The 15,276-nt window shown below is 36.0% G+C and overlaps 1 protein-coding gene across 5 annotated transcripts; it reads left to right on the top strand.

The window, feature by feature from the left end:
• Positions 1-67: 67 nt before the first annotated feature.
• On the top strand, positions 68-14,592 carry LOC111799862 (brefeldin A-inhibited guanine nucleotide-exchange protein 5-like). Of its 5 annotated transcripts, none has more exons than XM_023683346.1 (34): positions 68-169; positions 286-491; positions 811-892; positions 1,143-1,365; positions 1,499-1,620; positions 1,706-1,764; positions 2,789-2,846; positions 2,930-3,014; positions 3,129-3,389; positions 3,522-3,580; positions 3,678-3,747; positions 3,830-3,898; positions 4,825-4,947; positions 5,036-5,089; positions 5,187-5,275; positions 5,374-5,470; positions 5,568-5,666; positions 5,769-5,969; positions 6,112-6,222; positions 6,323-6,507; positions 6,620-7,237; positions 7,318-7,735; positions 8,319-8,558; positions 8,664-8,787; positions 8,883-9,031; positions 9,177-9,533; positions 9,672-9,838; positions 10,482-10,738; positions 10,857-11,026; positions 12,379-12,498; positions 12,634-12,770; positions 12,854-13,187; positions 13,506-13,601; positions 14,170-14,592. In XM_023683346.1, exons 2-34 carry the CDS (start codon positions 386-388, stop codon positions 14,230-14,232), a joined length of 5,403 nt encoding a protein of 1,800 aa, XP_023539114.1. In that variant the 5' UTR covers positions 68-169; positions 286-385; the 3' UTR covers positions 14,233-14,592. The 5 variants fall into 5 exon arrangements, with proteins under 5 accessions (XP_023539114.1, XP_023539116.1, XP_023539115.1 ...); XM_023683348.1 differs by having other exon boundaries at positions 76-200; XM_023683349.1 differs by having other exon boundaries at positions 85-111.
• Positions 14,593-15,276: the final 684 nt, after the last annotated feature.

Below are 15,276 nucleotides of genomic sequence, written 5' to 3'. Positions count from 1 at the left end.
AAAAAAGCTTTAAGAAAATAATAATAATAATAAATAATAATAAATAAAAATAAAAAACAAAGAAAAAATTGGCTTCGCAGCTAAAGCTCTGTTCGCTCGTTTGGGAGTCAGGTCCGAGATCCTGAAACTTGCTGGATAGATCTATCAACGCCTCTCCTTTACTTCTCTCGTACTGTTTCTTCAGTGTTTTGATTGCATTTGTTAGCTCGAAGATCTTTTAATTGTCGTTTTTTTTCCCATTCATTTTGGGAAATTATGATGTATTGGATCTGTTCGGACTTGCAGAAGTGGAAATCGACCTGATAGATTCGATTGGCGCGGTCTGAATTGAGCCTGACCTGACTGAGATCATCGCCATTGGAAGAGAAAGCTATTGGTGATAGATATGGCTGCTGGTGGTTTTGTTACTCGGGCTTTCGAGTCTATGCTTAAAGAATGTTCTGGCGGCAAGAAGTACCCGGCCCTTCAGAAAGCTATCCAGGCATTTCTAGGTCTCATTCTCTTTCGTTTCTTGAATTCTGCAGGATCGCATTATGGATCTGTCTGTTTTTTCCTCTGAATCCCTCGAAATATTTTGAATAATTGTTCTTCTTCTGCCTGGAAATGCGTTTCGGACTGTTATTTGTACTGTTTCCATTGCTTTTACTCTTCAATTGGTCAATTGCACTGCTTAGTTCTCCATTGGAAATTTGGCATCTTTTCTCGCATTTGGAGTCAGTCGAGTTTGAGAATTTTGTTCGGTGTTATGTGCATTTGTATGATTTTCATGAAAATTTTCCTTACTGATGTATTCCCTCGACCGCTTTTCAGATAGTACGAAGGAGGTCAATCAGAGTCAACATTCCACGCCTGTGGAGACAATCCAACCGGAAACTTCAGCTGAAGATACCAGGTGTTTCTCCGTGAATCTCCCTTGTTCTTCGTAATTTAGCTTGTATATTTCATTTCAACATTCCAAGTATTTTCAGAGCACAAGATTTATCTGAAAAAAAGTGGATATATGGTCCTTATTTGTTTAAGTGTTTCATTTATTTATTAATTGGCTTGCACCAAGAGTTTAAAGTCACTAATTGTTCCTTTGTGAAAGAGAAAAGAAGAAGTCTTTGACAGACTGGTAACTTTTTAAATCATGGTTGTTATAGTGAAACTGGAGGTGAAGCAGATGAGTCTCCGACAGCACATACGACACAGGAGGCTGAGAACGAGGGCAGTAAAGTTGCTCCACGTGAACATATATCAATTGTGTTAGCGAATGCTGGCCATGTCTTGCAAGGAGCTGATGCAGAGATTGTTTTGAATCCACTTCGCCTTGCGTTTGACACAAAGAATTTGAAAGTCCTAGAACTTGCTTTGGATTGTCTTCATGTATGTCTTTTATTTGAGTATGAAACATTAGCTTCTGATTGATGATTGCTTGTTTGAAACGCAACATTTTCTAATGATCTTTTATGAGATACGGTATATGTTATCTTAAGATATCTCATTGTATAATTGACAGAAACTCATTGCTTACAATCATTTAGAAGGTGATCCTGGTTTAGAAGGTGGTAAAAATGTCCCTCTTTTCACTGACATTTTGAACATGATTTGCGGTTGTATTGACAATTCATCACCTGATAGGTATGTGCACCGTTGCGCATGGTTAACATTTTCACACTTTTGTTATGCTCTTTTATGACCAACTATTTGCATGGATGATGTGCAGTACAATTTTGCAAGTTTTGAAGGTTCTTCTTACTGCAGTTGCATCTGCAAAGTTCAGAGGTACATTGCTATAGATAGGTGGTTATGTTTGTTGCTTAATTATGTTTTGAAAATTGGATTAGGGTTGAATGGGATTGTATCGTTTTTCATCTGCATTCTTTTGCAATATCTTGCCTTTAAGTAAGGTTTTAATTATGAGGTTCTCTTCCAAGTTAAAAGTTTCATTAGAATTATGACTTTATTTCAGAAGACTCCTTGAGTACAGCCTTTGATGGTGCATTTAAGTTATCATAAAGTCGACTTGTTGGGACTCTTGTAAAATGCACTTTTTAAACCATTAGAGGATTATTTCAGATGGGAAAATTTTTCCTCTGTAGTTCTTTGGTTAGAGTTAGCTCTGCCTGCTACTTTGGTTGTTATTTTGTGCCTTTTCTCATAAATGTATTCCTCTGTTTCCTATAAGAAAATGTTAATGTATTTAGGTAGCATTTTTCGTCTAAAATATTATATAACAACATTTTCCGTAGTAGCTTCAACAAGAATCTTTATGATTTTGGATTCTTTTCCAAAGCTAGGTGATCAGGATTTATGTCCATGAACTTAGGTATTGACCTATGGAGACAAATTTCAAATGTTTTTGGCAATTTCTTATTGAACTTAGGTATTTTCCTTCATTCACGACTCTAGCTGACTTGCCTCTACTCTAGGCTAAGTCCTAAGGCTCAAACATGTCTCTACTCTAGGCCAAAGTCCTTCAAACGTGATGACATATCTCATTTCATCATCTTGATTCTCGACAATGAAATGGTGTTTGGTTGATCCATGGTTTTTGATTTAGTGGATTATTATATGCTCATCAATAATTTCTTTCAAAGACATGGCTATGATAATATTTGTTATTGTTTGTTTCACCATCCTTTTGGAGTGATCGATTGAACTGTAGGCCAATCTTCAAATGCTCTTTAGTTATAAGTAGTTCTCAATACTTGTTTCTTGTGAACTTTTCTTCTTTATATGTCAATTCCTCCTTTATTTCTAAGTTTTAGGTTTTCTAATTTCGACTTATTCTCATCTTGAAATGCAGTACATGGGGAGCCTTTGTTAGGAGTAATAAGGGTTTGCTACAACATTGCTCTCAATAGGTAGTTTGCGTTTTGGCATCGTTTGATCTCTTATTGTCAGCTTAAAAAATAGCGAAAGTTGAATTATTTCCTTCTATCTGTAGCAAAAGTCCCATAAATCAAGCTACTTCAAAGGCAATGTTGACTCAGATGATCAGCATAATATTTAGGAGAATGGAAACTGACCAGGTATGCAATTTAAACCTTGGTTACAAATACTTAATTTGACAAGGAGAGAGACAAAATTAAATTGCTTCTACCTTGATTGGAAACCGAGTGACAGAAAATTTGATGGACTTTCAGGTTAGTTTATCTACTTCCACTGGGACAAAAGAATCCATCTCAGCTGAAATATCTGGGACAAAAGAATCCATCTCAGCAGAAATTTCTGAGACAAAAGAATCCATCTCAGCAGAAATTTCCAGTGGGGTAGATGAAGAAAATACTGTGAGTGATGAAAATGGCAATGAGACTACTCTAGGAGATGCACTTAATTCAGTTAAAGACACATCCCTTGCATCAGTAGAGGAACTTCAAAACCTTGCAGGTGGTGCTGATATTAAGGTACATATTCTTTTTCCACAAGTTTTGTTTGGAATCTTGTGAACAATTAGTTTCTTGCTTCCTTTGTTTACCAGCTTTTTGTTCCAGGAAATTTGTATTGTTATGAATTACCAAAGATCTTGTATTGAACAGGGTTTAGAGGCCGTGCTTGACAAAGCTGTTCATATTGAAGATGGTAAAAAGATGTCACGGTATATATGATAATCTGTTTTAGATTGACTGTCATTCTAATGTAATTATAGAGAATGATACCTGGATTATTAAAACTCTTGCTATTTACATTTCAAGAGGGATTGATCTGGAGAGTGTGAACATTGTTCAACGTGATGCTCTACTGGTATTTCGCACCCTTTGCAAGGTTGGTTGTCTCTGAATTCTCTCTGCTTTGTTTTGTTTATCATTTTAAGCCTCTCATTTGATTCTGCAGTGCTATGTTACAGATGGGAATGAAGGAGGACACTGATGAGGTCACCACCAAGACTCGCATTTTGTCTCTTGAGCTTCTGCAGGTAAATCATGTAGCTTGCTTAATGGTTTTGCATAAAAAATACTGTGTTCAGTGTATGACACAGTAGAGCACTGATGTCTTCCAATACTTAGTCTTTTAGATTACCTGCTATTTATGATGATTGGTATGCTGGTGGTATTTAGTATCATTTTCCCATGGCTGGATCTTTTATCATTTCGAGAATGGCTTAAATTGATTGTCCTGATTTAAAAGTATAAAAGAAGTTTTTGGTTCTCTGAATGAAAGATCTATTATGATTTTAAGAATGTTGCAAAGTTCTATTTTCTTTTTAGTTTAGGTTTTGTTTTGGATTCATGAATTTTTATGAAAGACTATTTCAAGGTTATTTATGATGAGCTTCCGCTTAATGAGATNCAAGGGTTTATTCCTCACGGAAAACACAAACTGAAACTGAAACTTTGCCGCCGAAGCACCTACCTCCTTATTCAAATTAATTCCAATCAATGAGGTTTTAGAGAGGTTCAATGAGAGCCTTGTACGTGTCAAAAAACACCTCCAGAATATCCCACAAACTTTTTAGAACAGTGGTCTCATCTGGGCAGAAACATTTATTTTCTGTAAAGTTTGCCAGTATTAACCTAATAATGTTACACTATTGTTCATATTGTTAAATTAATAATATTATCGAAGTTTACTATTTTTCTAATTACTTAAATTATACAGTCATAGCATCCATACCCTTTTATCTTAAATTACATTTCTATTTGTTAATATATTTCATTGTTTTTGGTTAAAAATTATTTTTTCAATTTTTTTTCTGTACACAACTTCATGAAAAACCATTGTAAGGACCGCTTGGTGTATGCCAAAGGTTTGCCGCACTTGAAGTACAAGAATCTTTTTACATGCTTGAATTCTGAAAGTCCTTTTCCCCCCTCACCCACTCTACATGATATGATCTTGCAGGGTTTATTAGAAGGGGTTAGTCAGACATTTACAAAAGACTTCCATTTTATTGACTCCGTGAAGGCGTATCTTTCATATGCTTTATTGCGAGCTTCTGTTTCTCAATCTCCTGTAATATTTCAGGTGCGCACACTGAACAATCATTATTTACCATCTCATTCGAGTGAAACAAGCTGATATTTGTTTTCTGATCTTGAATTTCTCCTGACAGTATGCAACTGGAATTTTCTCTGTGCTTTTGTTGCGATTCAGGGATAGTCTTAAAGTATGTATCTTCTTTGTCCTGACGCTTAATTCAAATTGTTTGTAAAAGTTTCTTTTAACTATATAGATGAAGTCAAAATTGATCATTTTATTTTCAGGGTGAAATTGGCATCTTCTTTCCCCTGATAGTTCTGAGATCATTGGATGGAACAGATTTTCCGGTTAATCAAAAATTAAGTGTTCTGAAGTATGACTGTCTATGGCTATTTTGTTGTTCCAATTTAATTATGCTGTCCTGTCTTTTGGAATTTCATTTGTCAATTCCTTTTTTCTTTCTGTTTCCAGGATGCTTGAGAAAATATGTAGGGAACCCCAAATCCTTGTTGACATATTTGTCAACTATGACTGTGATCTTGAGGCTCCTAATTTGTTTGAACGCACGGTATGGTCCTGGGTAATTTATTCTAATTTTAAATATTTTATTTGGAGTCAAACATGTTGGTTTGTGCTTATTCTTTCTTCCCTTCTGTTTTATGTAGGTAACCACTTTATCTAGAATTTCTCAAGGCACCCAAAATGCTGATCCAAATTTGGCCGCCGTATCCCAGACAACTTCAATTAAAGGATCATCACTTCAAGTGGGTCTTATACTGCCCATTCTTCGATCTTGCTATATTTGTGCTTCATTTTGCATGATTACTAACCGGGTGATAACCTTTATTTTTTCTTTACCATACCAGTGTCTTGTGAATGTGCTCAAATCATTAGTTGACTGGGAGAAGTCACGTCTTCATTCAGAAAAGCAGAGTTTAAGCATTCATTCGTCAGAAGAAGAGCCTTCAGGCAATGAACATCTTGAGATCAAGAGCAGGGAAGATGTGACGGGAAATTTTGAGAAGGCAAAAGCTCACAAGTCCACGGTGGAAGCTGTCATTTCTGAGGTGATTAACATTTAACTAGACTTCTTTAGTTGTGAACATGTAATTTTTTAAAATCCTACTGTTGGCTGAGTACAAAATTTCTGATTTTTTTAATGTTATGAACATATTTTAGTTCGTAATTTGTAGTTTTTATCAAATACAGTTCAATAGGAAACCATTAAAGGGTGTTGAATATCTGATTGCAAATAAGTTGGTGGCGAATACACCATCTTCAGTTGCCCAGTTTCTTCAAAATACTCCTAGTTTGGACAAGGTAGACTCTCAATCTTCCAAGAACGTTTGGTTACAATGTTGATTGACATTTCTCTAATGAAATGGCTTAACATTGACATTTTGACATTTATGATTTACAGACTATGATTGGTGAATATCTGGGTCAGCATGAAGAGTTTCCTATCGCAGTCATGCATGCATATGTAGATTGCATGAAATTTTCAGGCATGAAGTTTGATGCTGCCATTCGTGAATTTCTCAAAGGTTTTCGACTTCCTGGGGAAGCTCAAAAAATAGATCGCATCATGGAAAAATTTGCTGAACGGTATTATAGATTGCATCAGATTCCCTCATTTGTTTTCCTTTTGCTGAGATGATTCTCTTCTTCATTTTCTAATGGTAGCTAATGATATGTGTTTGTGTTGTATCCATGACAGATATTGTGCTGACAACCCAGGCCTTTTCAAGAATGCAGACACTGCATATGTTCTAGCTTATGCAGTGATCATGTTGAACACTGATGCTCATAACCCTATGGTGTGGCCTAAGATGTCGAAGCCTGATTTTGTTCGTATGAATGTCACGAATGATCCAGAAGATTGTGCCCCTACAGAACTCCTGGAAGAGATATATGACTCTATAGTTAAGGAAGAGATCAAAATGAAAGATGACACCAGTGACAAAGCAAAAAGCCGCAGAGAGGGTGAAGAGAGGGGAGGCCTTGTGAGTATTCTTAACTTGGCTCTTCCAAAAAGAAAGTCCTCTACTGATGCCAAATCTGAGAGTGAGGCTATTATTAAGCAAACGCAAGTTATATTCCGCAATCAAGGAGCAAAAAGAGGAGTTTTTTATACCTCGAAGAGAATTGAACTTGTAAGGCCTATGGTTGAGGCTGTAGGATGGCCTTTACTTGCTACTTTTTCTGTTACTATGGAGGAAGGTGATAATAAACCTAGGGTTGTTCTTTGTATGGAAGGGTTTAGAGCTGGTATACATATTACCTATGTTCTTGGAATGGATACCATGCGCTATGCATTTCTTACATCTCTCGTCAGGTATCAGTCCCTTTTTTTTTTAATTATTACTATTTCTAATTTGAATTGTGAAAATATAACCTTACACTTCCTTTTGCCAGGTTTACTTTCTTGCATGCGCCGAAGGAGATGCGTAGTAAAAATGTAGAAGCCTTACGCACGCTATTAGATCTGTGTGATTTAGAGACAGAATCCCTTCAAGACACTTGGAATGCAGTTTTAGAGTGTGCATCTCGTCTTGAATTCATCACGTCAACTCCTTCCATTGCAGCAACTGTCATGTATGGATCAAATCAAATCTCCAGAGATGCTGTTGTTCAATCCCTAAGAGAGTTGGCTGGGAAGCCTGCAGATCAAGTATTTGTGAACAGTGTCAGACTTCCCAGTGACTCTGTTGTGGAGTTTTTCACTGCTCTATGCGGTGTCTCTGCTGAAGAACTGAAACAAACTCCTGCACGTGTTTTCAGCTTGCAAAAGCTTGTTGAGATAAGCTATTATAATATGGCTCGTATACGATTGGTATGATGAGTTAGAAACAATTTTTTTATAACAACTTCAATAAGAATATCTATCTGCAAATATTTTGGTGGTCATCATGTCATTCTAGTCTAATGAACTATTCACTAATTTAGTTGACTAAAGTAAACAGGCCAAATGTTTATCTACTCTTACAATAGTGATAGGATTTTCTCCAGGATGTTCTGGTATGTTATTTGTGATCTTGAATCAATTGTGATGATAAAAGAATTTTTATATGAGTGGTGGCTGTAGGGTCTCTAAATTTAAACGGCTATGCACGTCCAATTTCTTGCCTATAATATTCTTTTTCTTCTCTCTAAACACTACGATGCTCGAGGCGAGGGGTGTGTCTTCGTTACCACCCTAATCTTTCTTTGGACTGCATAGGGACTGAAAGAATTTTAGGAAGGAACAATTTGAGTATTTGATTCTTCTTGAAACGTTTGCAGCGTAGACTATGGCCTAATAGATTTCTGTTTATTCATGATAAGAAAAGCTTATATAGGATTTGGTCATGTATCTATTACTTTTATATATTTGCTTAGTTCTTAATGTCTGAATTTTCTACTTGTGCATCTGCCAGGTTTGGGCTAGGATATGGTCTGTCTTGTCAAATCACTTTATTGCTGCCGGGAGCCATCACGATGAGAAGATTTCAATGTATGCTATAGATTCTCTGAGGCAGCTTGGTATGAAGTACTTGGAGAGAGCTGAACTTGCCAACTTCACATTCCAAAATGACATACTTAAGCCATTTGTTATTCTCATGCGGAACAGTCAAAGTGAATCTATAAGGAGCCTCATTGTTGACTGTATAGTTCAAGTACGTCAAACAATTTACTTTTATAGAAAATTTGTAAAACCACTTTGTTATATTTGATTCGACGGGAGGTTTCTAGCACATTTATTAGATTCTTGTTCTTTACAGATGATAAAATCAAAAGTTGGTAACATAAAGTCTGGATGGCGAAGTGTCTTTATGATTTTCACAGCTTCTGCTGATGATGAATCTGAGACAATTGTTGAAAGTGCCTTTGAAAATGTTGAACAGGGTAAGCATTTTGTTTCTGTTCTCTGTTGACAGACACTTATCTTTTGGCATATTACTCCTCAAAATTTGAATATCTAATGCCGTCGAGATTTGCAGTTATATTGGAGCACTTCGATCAGGTAGTTGGGGATTGTTTTATGGACTGTGTCAACTGTCTTATAAGGTTTGCCAATAACAAAAGTTTCCATCGTATAAGTTTGAAAGCTATTGCACTCCTACGTATATGTGAGGATCGATTGGCAGAGGTTTGTTGTCCTCCCTTGTAGTTTGATTTGTAGTATATTTTGGAGATATTGATAGTAATAAAACCTTGTGATAACTATGCTGATGATACTCAGTTTTGGGTTATTCAATAGTTCCTCTATTCAACTCAATTTCTCAACTGCACAGGGCCTTATACCTGGTGGCGCTTTGAAGCCGATCCACGATAGTACTGATCCAGCATTTGATATGACTGAGCACTATTGGTTCCCAATGCTTGCTGGGTTGTCAGATTTGACGTCAGACCCAAGACCAGAGGTCAGAAGTTGTGCACTGGAAGTTTTGTTTGACTTGCTCAACGAGAGAGGTGCCAAGTTCTCAACGTCGTTTTGGGAGAACATTTTTCATCATGTCTTGTTTCCAATTTTCCATCATTTGAGACATGTTGGGAAGGAAAGCTTGAACTCTAGCGGTGACGAGTGGCTTCGCGAAACAAGTATTCACTCGATTCAATTGCTTTGCAATCTCTTCAATACATTTTACAAGGTATTGCTTTTGGTCCTTTTCTCATCCCCTGCCCCCCATTGTTGATTAGCCTAACTCTAAATTATGCTTTTCAATTAATTTTAGTTAAGTTTTTTCTGTAAACCTTTTTGAATTGATAATTATTATTTCCTTCTTTAGGAGGTGTGCTTTATGCTACCACCACTGTTGAGTTTGCTATTAGATTGTGCAAAGCAGCCGGAACAATCGGTGGTTTCATTGGCTTTGGGTGCTCTGGTGCACCTAATTGAAGTTGGTGGACACCAATTTAGCGAGGATGACTGGGACACGTTATTAAAAAGTATAAGGTGAGCATTGCTTCTCTGTCCTTTTTTTTTTTTTTATAAACATGAAATAACCTTCTCATTGCTAGGTAAATAAGTAAAAAGTCAAAAGTTACGATTTAGTGAAGGGCCAAAAGTTAACAAAAATGAAGCAAAAACAAGAAAGCTCAACCCCAAATAATTTTTTACATGTGTTGATTACAAATAAAGTTTAACTGATGAACTCCCAGTCAATGCAAACCCTAAAATTTGTATGAAATTTTGCTAATTCATACGCTTTCAACCAAATTTTTTGCCTTCCTAGTAATTTGACGTGAAATAACTACAAAAATTTCCAGGGAGAATTTTTTCAAATTTTCTAGTTTATGTATTCTCATTGGAATTTCCAGCTCTTTTGTAGTTTCATACTTCAAAGAAATTGTTTTTTTACAAAAAAAAAAAAAAAAAAAAAAAAAAAAAAAAAAAAAAAAAAAAAAAAAAAAAAAANTATATATATACAACACAAAGAGATTTCAAATATTTTGAGAACCTTGTAAATTTTCTTTTACACTTCCCGCTTCATTTGTACATAAAAGGAAATATTGCGTTCGGAACTGAATATGTAAAGGTGAATATTATTATCATTGCAAATGTCCATTCTATTGCTTATGTTTCTGTCATTTCTCAGAGATGCTTCATACACAACACAACCACTTGAATTACTAAATGCTTTGGGTTTTGAGAACCCAAGCCATGATGAGGTGAATATTGTTGGTGGTACTTCCTTGAAGTCGGTTAGTCCGCGAGAAGCAAAGAACCTTCATTTTGATGTCAGTGACCACAGAAAGGTATCTCCACTACCATCACCAAGGGTTGCAGAAATCAATACTCGGAATACCATCAACGAGTCTGGGATACAGATTACCTCGGATGAGTCTGCTGAAGGTCATTATTTTAGATAACTCACGAGCCACGTCCCTTTGGTTTCCTTTTCACTAGCATAAAGAACATAGGCTTGACCATTTAAAATTGTGTAAAAGGGATGAAATTCTTTGTATTGTAGGCCTTCCATCACCGTCAACAAGAGCTGCTGAAGCTGGAAGTCTACAGCGGAGTCAAACAATAGGCCAAAGGATTATGGGCAATATGATGGACAATATTTTTGTTAGGAGTCTTACCTCAAAATCTAAGGGAGTTGCATCAGATGCCTCTGTGCCATCTTCTCCAATAAAGGTATTGTACTTGAATATATTTCTTGAAGTTGTTTATGACTTGTTTGTAATTTACCTTATCGCATATGTTGGATAGGATTGTTCGTAATCTTCTTGTTTTGAAACTGCTAATGCTAAATGTTTGAGACAATCATAATACTCTATTCGATTCACTAAAGAGTTACACATAAAGAGTCGAGGTCAACCTAAGTAGGAGAAGGTAAAAAAAAAGGACAACAAAACTAATATATTTACAAAATTACAATTATAATAATTAATAACTCTACAAAAGCTTCTAATCGACTTTCCTTTGTACATTTCTCTCTTTTTCCCCATGAAATTTGGTTATTGAAAGAAAAAAAGGACGGAAATGAACTAAGAAAAAACTTGTACTTATTTTAAGAACAATTGAGGTGAAACAAGGTCAGGAACAATAAATCTCTATATGTTTTGCATGTTCATTGTTACGGCAATTCCTACGAAGGATTGGACTATTGATGAATCTCTTTACGATAAACAAATTTGTTTTGCAAGTTCATTATTTTGGGTAGTTTCTACGTAGGCTTGAATTTGTAAGTTCATTACTATGGGCAGTTTCTACAAAGTGCTATATAATTAGTTCTCATCCTTTGAATGGTGATTGAATTGATGATTAAATAGAGTCTTGAGCCTTGAAGAGCAATTTGATTGATGCCAAAAGAGAATATTCTTGATTTAGTTCTCCACCTTACGACAAACAGAAGAATCGACCAAATTCTATTGAGTAAGACTCAATAATCATTTATCACATAATGACTCTGATCATTATATGATTGAACAAGTGGAAGTAATTTACTAATGATACCTAGTTAACCTTCGTAAAAATTTCTAATGATTGAGATACTGGGATCCAGTCTAATGATTCGGCTTGAGTTTTCTTATGCAATGGTGTTCGTCTTAAAACTGAGAGGCTGGGGCCTTGTGTTGTACTAAAAAAAACATCTGCAATATTTGCACTTGGAATGGTTGACCGAGTAGTGATGAGGAAAATAATCTGTCAAGTTTGATGTCCCCTCCATTACAGAACACCAATTGTCTCCTTCAGTTTCCTTAAAGTTTGGGGATCAACATTTCCTCGTAATTTCGCTAGCTACGATCTCTGCTCAAGTTACTGCCCCATGCTTAATCAATCAAGGACTTGTTATTATTCTAGGTTAATGTGTATTGTAGCTTGCTTTCCGTGTTCTCGATCATTTTATCCAATATGTATTTTATGCCTTCTTTTTTCTAGTTTAAACATTTGAAAGTCTCAGCAGAATCTAAACAGTGACACCTGAAGACCTATCTCTTATGTGTTATTGCATTTGTTTAAATGTTTACATAACTCCATTGTAGCTTCCTCCTGACACTGTGGATCCTGAGGTGAAAGATGACGAGGAAATTCCTCTATTGGGGATTGTTCGGGGCAAGTGCGTTACGCAACTATTACTTCTCGGTGTCATTGACGGAATTCAGGTTTGAAGCTGATTCATTTATATGCTCTTTTGGGAATGGAATTTCATTCATTTTATACATATCCTTTGTCTCCTGCTGATTCATTGTATTGTTAAGTGCTCATTTTTGCATTATAATGTTGATGCATTCTTGTAGAAAAAATATTGGGTCAAGCTGAATACACCACAAAAGATAGCCATTATGGACATTTTGTTATCTTTGCTGGAATTTTCTGCTACATATAACTCATACAACAATCTCAGACAGCGCATGCATCACATTCCTAATGAGAGGTACACAGATAAATCTACGCTTTTCCCTAAAAGTATCTATTCTTTTTTTGTATTGAAAGATGATTTAGTTCTTTCTTAAACAGGCCTCCACTGAATCTTCTGCGTCAGGAGTTAGCTGGAACTTCAATTTATCTCGACATCTTACTTAAAGCAACTTCAGGAATCAATACAATTGAAGCAGGACAAGAGAAAACGGTCGATAAACTGGAGGTTAAGACTGAATCAGCCAACGGCGGTTTAACTTCCGCCCCAGATTCTAGTGCAGTAAACGATGTAGACGGAGTAGCTGAAAGCAGGCTAGTATCGTTCTGCGAACACGCTCTTAGGGAGGCATCGGACCTGCAATCCTCTGTAGGGGAAGCCACGCACATGGATGTTCATCAAGTTTTGGAGTTACGTTCTCCCGTGATTGTTAAGGTATCAATCAGTTGGCCATTTTACGTTTAAATGTATTACATAATTGTGAGATCCCACATCGGTTGGGGAGGAGACCGAAACATTCTTTATAAGGGCGTGGAAACCTCCCCCTAGTAGACGCCTTTTAAAAACCTTGAGGGAAAGTCCGAAAGGGAAAGCCCAAAGAGGATAATATCTGCTAGCTGTGGACTTAGACCGTTACAATAATTATGATAGTAGAATTATATCGTTTCTTCTTTTATGATCGATACAGTTTGTTCTTTCTACCAAAATGAAATGCATAGTTTGGGAATAATTGTTTCAATCTTTTCCATTCAGGTTATCAAGGGCATGTGCTTTATGAACAGTCAGATATTCAGAAGACACCTGAGAGAGTTTTATCCTTTGCTTACAAAACTTGTCTGCTGTGACCAGGTATTCATTCTCCTGCAAAAAGTTTAATATTCTCAGTGATACTTGCTATTTCTTTGCTACAATTCGCATTGAAAGCTCGGTTTCTTACCCAAAAAGCCGAGCTTGTTATATTCCTTCGTGTTCAACGTTCACATTGTGGATAATCGTCGTTATATTCCTTTTTAACACATTCTTTCATTGTTCACAATGAAAGCTCGGTTTTTAACAGAAAAAAAAAAAGGACTCCGATAGGGTTCGAACTCTTTACCGGGTTCGAACTCTTTTTGTACTTTGTTCTTTATATTTATGAATCGTTCATTCTAATCGATGCAATGATCATTCTGGCTAGATCATTTTGTTCTAGGATTCTTCATCTACGTATTTGTATTTGGCTTCATCATTTTGTTCCCATCACTTTTACTGGCTCTTTAGACCATTTTTTTATGACTGCTATAATCTTTTCATAGTTTCCTTTCAATATTGGTTGGATCGTTGACCGTTAATAGTTGACTTTGACCGAGTCGATAATAAATGAGAGAACATTAGAGGGATATTTCTTTTCTGATAATATTTTGCTCGGTTTGTTCAGATCGATATTCGTGGAGCTCTTGGTGAACTCTTCAAGATACAATTGAAAGCACTTGTGCCATAATTTCAAAACATCATTTGTTCTCAAATCTCTCAAGAGAAGTGCTCTGTTTAAGCATTCTTACATAGAACCAAGCTTGCACCTATATCCGCCATATATTTCATGTTCCTCAAAGTTTGAGTTCTAGTAAGAACTGCAAGAAGAGGGTTAAAGTAGAAGTTAACCACTGTAAAAGGAGGCAAACAGCAACATATTTTAACGTGGATGAAGGGAAATTGTACTGCCTCCCTGGTTTTACTGCGTGGTTAAATTAGTTGAGATTTGAATTGATTACTTGATTATTAAAGCATTGATTTTAGTGACTTGTAATTATTCATATTATTACTCGTCTAATTTGAGTGCAAAGCTTTTGTTAGGTATCAAGTCGATGGACATAAAATATCATCGACTAAGAAGTCAGGAGTTCGAGTTCGAATCTGACTAAATTAGTAGCTCTTATTAGCAATAACGGGTTGATTTTAAGATGATTGAAGGGTGATTTTAAGATGATTTTTAAGATAGAGACTTTATATTTGACTCTTTTTAAGTTAAATTGAGACATTTGAAATTTACTATTTTTATCAACCGTTCAAGTCTACTGTTAGCAGATATTATTCGCTCTAGCTCGTTATGTATCGTCATTAGTCTCACGTGAACTACTCTTGTAGGGCCTAGTGTCTTTGTTGGCACACCACTCAGTGTCTGACTATAATATCCTCTGTAACGGCTCAAGTCCACACTAGCAGATATTATCTGTTTTGGCCTGTTACATATCGGTCATCAACCTCTTAATTTTAAAACCGGCCTATTACATGTCGTTATCAGCCTCTTAGTTTTAAAACGCATCAGCTTGAGAGGCTTCCACACCGAATATTTTGTTCCCTCTCCCACCTTTCACATGTTATTCATACTCAAACACATCAAAAGAGTTAATAAACAAAGAGCATGGGCAAATTCAATACGACAAAAGATATACAACTAATGTATAGTTTTTAAAATCTAATTTGCCTAATAAAATTGTAAATAATATAACGAAGTCTTTTTTTTTTTTTTTTTATTCCAACCAAA

This window comes from Cucurbita pepo, chromosome LG08 (genome assembly GCF_002806865.2).
Source record: "Cucurbita pepo subsp. pepo cultivar mu-cu-16 chromosome LG08, ASM280686v2, whole genome shotgun sequence".
In the NCBI taxonomy this organism is placed as follows: Eukaryota; Viridiplantae; Streptophyta; class Magnoliopsida; order Cucurbitales; family Cucurbitaceae; genus Cucurbita; species Cucurbita pepo.
This window is presented reverse-complemented; position numbering and strand designations above follow the sequence as displayed.

What these genes read in the sequence shown, in the direction of transcription:
- LOC111799862 (XM_023683346.1), top strand. Translation starts at nt 386, where the DNA reads ATGGCTGCTGGTGGTTTTGTTACTCGGGCTTTCGAGTCTATGCTTAAA. An exon ending in TGGAAGCTGTCATTTCTGAG is followed by an intron (nt 5,970 to 6,111) that starts GTGATTAACATT and finishes TATCAAATACAG; the next exon opens with TTCAATAGGAAACCATTAAA. An exon ending in ATATGGCTCGTATACGATTG is followed by an intron (nt 7,736 to 8,318) that starts GTATGATGAGTT and finishes TGCATCTGCCAG; the next exon opens with GTTTGGGCTAGGATATGGTC.